The 8,375-nt window shown below is 39.2% G+C and overlaps 1 protein-coding gene across 1 annotated transcript; it reads right to left on the bottom strand.

The window, feature by feature from the left end:
- Positions 1–5: 5 nt before the first annotated feature.
- Positions 6–1,599, bottom strand: PCDHB14 (protocadherin beta 14; the record flags this gene model as incomplete). The annotated part of the gene is made up of 1 exon (XM_025865389.2): positions 6–1,599. A coding segment is annotated over exon 1 (1,284 nt), but the record flags the coding sequence as incomplete, so codon positions are not given.
- Between the last annotated feature and the right edge of the window lie 6,776 nt (positions 1,600–8,375).

The following is an 8,375-nucleotide window of genomic DNA, read 5'->3' as shown; positions in this document are numbered from 1 at the left end:
CTGGGGGTCCCCAGGTCGGTGACGGTGATGGTGATGTTGTACTCGGCTCTTGTCTCTCTGTCCAGTGCTTTTTCCGAAACTAGAGTGAAAAAGTTCTTGAAGGTTGGTTTCAGGAAAAAGGGGAGCTCATCCTGAATAGAGCAAACCATCCTCCCATTATCCCCAGCGTCTTGGTCTCGGACACTAAAAAGAGCAACCAGAGTCTCTGAGGCATTCTCTGGAATTGACTTTGTAAATGATGAGATGGTGACTTCTGGTGGATTATCATTTATATCTATTACTTTAACCAGCAGAGTACATTCTTCGGAAAGACCCCCACCATCTGTTGCCTGAATATTTATAGTGTAGAACTGTATTACTTCAAAATCCAGGCATGATCTCAAATGAACTTCCCCCGATACTGGATTGATTTCAAATGTTTTACGAATATCTTCTGATGCATGCAAAAATGTGTATGATATTTTCCCATAATTTCCTGCATCCAAATCATTAGCAAAAATGGTGATAATCCAGGCCCCAACAGGTGTGTCCTCCAGAACATGCACTTCATAGAGCCTCTGAGCAAACTGAGGGGCATTGTCATTGATGTCCAAGACCTTGATGAGAACCAAAGTCGTCCCAGACCTGGGTGGAGATCCACCATCCAGTGCTGTGAGTGTTAATGTGAGCTCAGACTCCTCCTCATGATCTAATGCTCTGTCCAGGACCAGTTCTGGGTACAACTTTCCATCACCGTTGTCTCGGATTTTAATGTAGAAATGAGAATTGAGGCTAATTGTGTAGTTTTGGAGACTGTTGGTTCCTACATCCAAATCTTGGGCACTCTCCATTAGGAATGTGGCTCCAATACTGGTACTTTCTGATATTTTAATAAGTATTTGCTTGTCTAGAAACATAGGGGAATGATCATTTATGTCTTTGACATGCAGTTCAGCCCGAAAAAACTGTAAAGGGTTTTCTAATACCATCTGAAAATGCAGCACACAGGGCTCGGTGGAGCCACAGAGCTCTTCTCGGTCCAGTTTCTCATTTAGGAGCAAATCCCCCGTCAGTAAATCAAGTTGTAAGTGCTTTTTGTTATCATCCGACACTACCCGGGCCTCCCGTGATGATAGCTCCTCCACCCCAAGCCCTAGATCCCTTGCAAGATTGGCCACAAAAGAACCAACTTCTGTTTCCTCTGCCACAAAATATCGCACAGATTCAGGACCTGCCTGAGATAATCCCAGCAAAACAAAGAAAATCAGGACTTGCCTTTTCCGCAGAGCTAGCTCCCCTTTGATCTCCATGGTTCCTTCCAGCAGCCTCTTTTGCAGAAAAAATTTTCAGCCCTAATTTTGGAAACTGAAGCTCAATTTTTAAAAAATAAGAACCCCCCTGGAGGGTATATAGCCCTCCAGCAGCTTTAGTAGATGAAGCTCCTTTCCTATTTCTCTTTTCAGTGGCTTGGATTGGTCTCTGTTCCCCTCAATGACGAAGCCCACAGTGTTGTCCATGCGCTAATTTCATCTTATCCTACAGCGCCACCATGTGTTTCTACGACTTTTTTTCAGTAAAAAAACTTTTTTTCTCTTTGAACAAATAATTCATGAATACAGCTGAAGTATTTTAAAGCAAATCCCGGACATCATATATCTTTACCTCTAAATACTTCACCAAGTATCTCTAATAGAGAAAGACTTTAAAATATAATGATACCACTATTACAATCAACAAAGTTAGCAGTAATTGCTTGATATACTTATACCCAGTCTGTATTTGGTTTTCCTCATTTTTCTCTAAAATGTTTTTTACTGTTGGTTTGTTTGAATCAGGATCCAAACAAGATCTATACAGGGCATGTAATTTGTGCTGTTTTGAATGCTGACAAGACTCTAGTAAGATGTCCTGAACTGAAGAGGTTTGGGGGGGGCAGATGTTCTGAATTGAAGAAATATGTCCTGAACTGAAGAAATAATATTTTATTTAGACCATTTCTTTTTTAAGTAACTTTTTAAAAAAGATTTTATTTATTTATTTGAGAGAGAGAGAGCATGAGAGGGAAGAAGGTCAGAGGGAGAAGCAGACTCCCCGCCGAGCAGGGAGCCCGACACGGGACTCGATCCTGGGACTCCAGGATCATGACCCGAGCCGAAGGCAGTCTCTTAACCAACTGAGCCACCCAGGTGCCCTAAGTAACTTTTTAAAAAAGATGTTTATTTATTTATTTGAGAGAGAGATCGCAGAGCCAGAGGGAGAAGCAGACTCGCCACTGAGTAAGGAGCCAAGGAGGGGCTGGATCTCAGGACCCTGACATCATGACCTGAGCCAAAGGCAGATGCTTAACCAACTGAGCCACCCTGGTGCCCCTAGGCCATTTCTTGAGAATTTCAAATATATGCTCTCCTCCACTCTTGTAAATACTTTTGAATTCAGTCAATTATAGTTAGTAATGTCATTACTTTTTTCACTTACATAGTTTTAAAACACCCATGTAAGAATATGGAATAAATAAGATAGATTTAATCCTTGCCTTTATGGAGTTCACTGGCTAAAAATTTGGCAGACAAGTAATTGAAATATTTCACAACGTATGCATAAGTAAAGAGTAATACAGAAATATCTAGAAGAGCCATCTTGTACCTAGGAGGCAGCATAGCGCATGAACATGGATTCTGGAACCAAAATATTTACATTTAGATTCCTAGTTCTACTACTCACTATCTTCAGTCTTGGAGATACTACATTACAATTATGTAGCCTGTTTCCTTACCTGTAAAATAGGGGTGAAAATGGTAGGATTATAGGATTATTATCACAGGAATCTAATGAACTAATATTTACAAAGTTCTTAGTAAGTGCTAATTAAGTATCTATCAAAAAATAAATAAAATCTAGGTTAGATTTTTGAACATCAGCAAAAGCTTTCCTAAGGTAATAAGCTGTAAGTTGTGATCTGACAGGAGGAGGAGTGTTTCAGGCAGACATTTTGAAGAACAGAGAGAAGCTAAATATGCCTTGAACTTTAAACCATAGAAGGGAAGAATTTAAAAATGAGACTGGGAAAAAAGGGTGAGGACATAAATGATTATACAGGTTGTATCACAAATTTAAATTTTTATTTTATGGGTAACTAAAATATGATGTAGGATTTTAAACATTTGATTAACATGATTTCATCTGCATTTTTTAAAGATCAGTTTAGAAGAAGTATAGAGAATCTATTTCAGGAGGAATGACTGGAATCAGAGACACCATTTAGGAGATAATGGTAGCCCAGTTAAGGGTAATGCTGGTGTGGCTGGAGAGAAGAGGATGATTAGGAAGAGATTTAGGATCTGGTGACTGATGGGTTGCATGGGGAGAACAAGAAGAAAGATATGAGGATGATCAACACACCTCTGGATTGGACAACTGAATGGGTAGTCATGTCATTTTCTGAGACAAGGAACACTGAGGAACAAAAAAGATTGAAGTGAAAAAAGATGAAGTCAATTTTGGATATGCTGATATTGAGTTAAGTGCCTCTGGGCTATATGTATGTGTGTTCTCACATGCATGTGCCCGTGTAGAGTAGTATGTATGTACATATATAACTGAAGCATAGCATATAAACTGGGGTATATATGGACTTTGAGTTTCACCAGTATATATATGGTAATTGAAACCATGAGAACTTTTTTTTTTTTAAGATTTTATTTATTTATTTGACAGAGAGAGAGAGAGAGTGAGAGAGGGAACACAAGCAGGGGGAGTGGAAGAGGGAGAAGCAGGCTTCCCGTGGAGCAGGGAGCCTGATACGGGGCTCGATCCCAGGACCCCAGGATCATGACCTGAGCCGAAGGCAGACGCTTAACGACTGAGCCACCCAGGCGCCCCGAAACCGTGAGAACTCTAAGATAACCAAGCAAAAGTATGTCAGGTAACAATTGAAGAGGCTCAGCATAGAACTCTGAAAAAAACACCTTCATTAGAGGAAAGAGGAAATAAAGTATCTTTAAAAAGACAAAGAAGGCCCTGGGTTCAGAATAATGAAACTAAAAGCAAATAGCATTTCAAGGAGATGAGGAAGATCAATGGTAGTAAATGCTTCAGAAACCACCCCCCCCCCAAAATGGACGTTAAAATGGTTGACTGGATTAAGAGGATGGTCACTGTGGAGGGTTCTAATAGATACCTGCCAAAATCTCTTCCCTTTAGAGTAATAGCATTGTATGCAGGCACATGACTACTCATAGATTGCCTGTCCCAGTCTCCCTTGTAGTTAGGTATTGAATTGAATTAAGTTCTCACTAATATTGTGAGCAGAATTTTTGTTTGCCATTCCTAGGTCTAGAATAGAAGACATCTGGATGGGTTTCCTCCCTCCCAGCCAACTAGAACCTAGATGTGGCAGTGATGAGGCTACAGTCATGCAGATTATGACATTGCAGTAGGGAATGTAGGAGCGGTTACTTGCAACAAAATTTGGTTCTGGAAGGATTGTAAGGAGCAAAGTTGGCTCCTCTACCCAGTCATTTACTGTTAGAAGGAGATACACACTTTTGAACTATTGAAGGAGGTACACACTTTTACAAGCCACTGGGTAGTTATACTGCTTTGTTCAGCAATATAACCTTACCCAACTTTTACAGAAAACTTCAGTCACCTTTACAAGAGTAGTTTCAAGTCATGATCTCGAGGGTCATGAGATCAAGCTCCACATAGGACTCCGTGCTCAGTGCAGAATCTGCTTGAGATTCTCTCCCTCTCCCTCTGTCCCTCCCCCCGACTTGTGCTCTCTAAAATAAATAAATAAAATCTTTAAAAAATAAAGTGTACAATGCAATGGGTTTTAGTATATGTCCAGATTTGTGCAATTATCACCACAGTCTAATTTCAGAACATCATGCCAAAAAGAAGCCTCTTACTCGTTAGCCACTCTCCATCCCTTACCCTCCCTACAGCTGTAGGCAACTACTAATTTGCTTTCTATCCCTATAGATTTGCCTGTCCAGAACATTTCCTATAGATGGGATCATACAATGTAAGATATTTTGCAACTGGCTTCTTTCACATAGCCTAATGATTTTGAGGTTTGTCCATGTTGTAGTCTGTATCAGTACTTCATTCCACTTTGGTGTTGAATAACAATCCCATTGTATGGAGACACCATATTTTATCCATTCATCAGTTGATGGACATTTGGGGTGTCTCCACTTTTGGTAATATTATGAATAATGCTACTAAACTGCATGTATACAGTTTTTGTGCATGTGTCAACATATGCTTTTTTTTATTATGTTATATTAATCACCATACATTACATCATCATTATTGATGTAGTGTTCCAGGATTCATTGTTTGCATATAACACCCAGTGCTCCCTTCAGTACGTGCCCTCTTTAATACCCATCACCAGGCTAACCCATCCCCCCACCCCCTCCCCTCTAGAACCCTCAGTTTGTTTCTCAGAGCCCATAGTCTCTCATGGTTCATCTCCCCCTCCGATTTCCCCCACCTTCATTTTTCCCTTCCTACTATCTTCTTTCTTTTTTAACATATAATGTATTATTTGTTTCAGAGGTACAGGTCTGTGACTCAACAGTCTTACACAATTCCCTGTGAATTGTGCTTTTATTTCTTTTGAATAGATACATAGGAGTTGAATTTCTGCATCATAAAGTAACTATATGTTTGACATTTTGAGGAACTGCCAAACTGTTTTCAAACAAATGCACCACTTCACATTCCTTCCAGCCTGCAGCAGTTTCTCTGCATACATTCCAACAGTTATTATTGTCTTTTTGATTATGGCTATTCTAGTGTGCATCAAGTGGCCATTTTTATTTTTCACCTTCAGTAGTCTATGCATCTTGTCTGGTATGCTAAGGTGCTATAATGCTTTTTATCTTTTTAAGCTAGTGATCATACATCTTTTCCCTACTAACTGCAGTAAAGGCAGGAGGTAATCTTAATACTTTACTTTGATTTATGGATTTCATATGAATTTTCGTTCTCTCTGTAAAGCAGCTTTTCATTTGGGGGGGGGGAACGAACTTGCTCCTAGTTCCACTTCTAAAGATAGAAAATTAGAATTTAATTAGCCTGCATGGACAAACTTCTGTTCCCTCCATTTTTCTCGAATTCAAAGAATAATCACTCCATGCAGTTCAGAAGAACTGGTAGTGAAATCTCAGCTTTCAGAAAGTGCAGACATTAGATTATTTGGGATATGCTACAGCAAGAAATTCTACTTCCTGACATTATTAACTAACTAATACCTACCCTTGCTACAGTGTTAAGGTAATGTTTTTAAAATTATTGAAAAGGTACTTTCTGGCAGTGATTCTAGTCTGTGGTACTATAGGCAAAAGAGCCATCATGCTCCTTACCCTCACCCATTTCATCTTTCTTTTTTTTTTGTAAAGATTTTATTAATTCATTTGAGACAGAGAGATACAGAGAGAGAGAGCATGAACAAGGGGATAGGGGTAGAGGGAGAGGGAGAAGCAGACTCCCCGCTAAGCCAGGAGCCCGATGTGGGGCTCAATCCCAGGGCCCCAGGATCATGATCTGAGCAGAAGGCAGATGCTTAACCATCTGAGCCACCCAGGCACCCCCATTTCATCTTTCATGTGCTTACTCTCACACACACATACTTCCTTTCCTCTATACCCTCACTCATTTTGTTTCTCTACAGTTTCCTTCCACAACACATAGACTTTGGGCTTATTGATGAGATTCACTGGAAAACTTCTTGCCCCAATCATGAAGGCTTTTTCTTCTGTAATGTAGCCAGATCACTAAAGTCAAGAGTAGTTGGTTGGTGCCCGTGCTACATGAGACAAAACTTCCTCTTACAATGGTTTGAAATTTTTTTTAAAAAGTTAGAACCTTAAAGGATTATCTTTTGATACTTCTCAATGCCCTACATATATCCACATTTATCTCTGAGAAAAGTGGTTTTCATACTTTGGATTGCTACCCATTAGTAGGGTCATGAAATCAATTTAGTGAATCATAACCACACTTCAGAATTAAGGAGAATGGAATAATATGGGCAATTTTAGATTTCATCCCCAAAAAGCTAAGAATTGTTTATAAAACATTTGTTATGTTCATGTATTATACAATGTATGCAACATAATTTTTCTGTCGGCTGTCATTTCTCAAAGGTTTTTTTTTTTTTTTAAGAGAGAGGCGAGAGTACACGTGGGGCGGGGAGCAGAAGGAGAAGTAGAGAGAGAATCCTAAGCAGGCTCCACGCTCAGTGTGGAGCCCAACAGAGGGTTCAATCTCACAACCCTGAGATCACGACCTGAGCCAAAATCAAGAGTTGGCTTAATCGACTGAACCACCCAGGCGCCCCTTAAGTTTAGAAATTAGTGCCTACTATTTCTATCAGTGCCCACTGGGCACTATATATATGTATTTATATATATACATGTATATGTATTATATGTGTGTATATGTAAGTGTATATACATATATATACACAGAAGGTAAAAGTTATAAACATTAGCATACAAGTCCCCTTTATACTATACAAATTACTATTCAGATGGATTCAAGTGGATTGCATTACAGCTTTGTAATATCAGCAAGAAACCTGAAAAATTATAACTTCATATTCCAAAACTTTCTGGGTAGCCACAATATTGATGTGCCTTCACAATCACTCTCCAGGATGAATAAAGAAGGGATGTTAACAAAATTGCCTTCTGGCCCTTTCTAACAAGGTGATTACACTTACAGTTCTATTATAGGACATGATTTTTCAGGTGTATTTTCAACAGCAATAAATATTTTAAAGTGTTAATAAAAAATGCAGTGAATTTAAAGGAGGAAAAATGAATAGCAACTGTTACTACCCAACAAGAAAAATGATAAGGAAAAAGAGAAATGAAGAAATACTTGAACACTTGAAATACTTTGAAAGTGGTCTGCTTTATTTTGCCAAAAGCATAATGTAGTTGGAAGTTCAACTGGAGAGAGGGCCATGGACAAAAGTGATTTGGTGTTGTTACTTAAGGAGGCAAACCACCCATTAAGACCTGGATACAGACTAAAGTACCATCTAATTACCAGCACAAATAAAGATAACATTCACTTAAAAGTAAAGATGGGTAGAATTTGTGAAAATACAAAAGTACAACGAATACAATTTAAAATACACACAAATTGGGGAAAATAACATTGATGTGGAAGTGGCATGAAAAAGTGGCACATATAGAATATGAAACTTAATTGTGGTCTCTACATATTGAACCCAAAGCTATTGTGGAAGGTAGGATTTTCTTCTGATTCTTTCCCAGGGCACTGCGGTGGGAGGTTGGGGATAATGGGCTTCAAGAACTTGAACTCACCGGTCCCCGAGTCTCCCCTCAGACACACCTCGTACTGGTAGCTGTGGG

The sequence above is a fragment of the Callorhinus ursinus genome, unplaced genomic scaffold (genome assembly GCF_003265705.2).
Source record: "Callorhinus ursinus isolate GAN/ISIS: 27379988/994484 unplaced genomic scaffold, GSC_fseal_2.0 scaffold2184, whole genome shotgun sequence".
In the NCBI taxonomy this organism is placed as follows: domain Eukaryota; kingdom Metazoa; phylum Chordata; class Mammalia; order Carnivora; family Otariidae; genus Callorhinus; species Callorhinus ursinus.
This window is presented reverse-complemented; position numbering and strand designations above follow the sequence as displayed.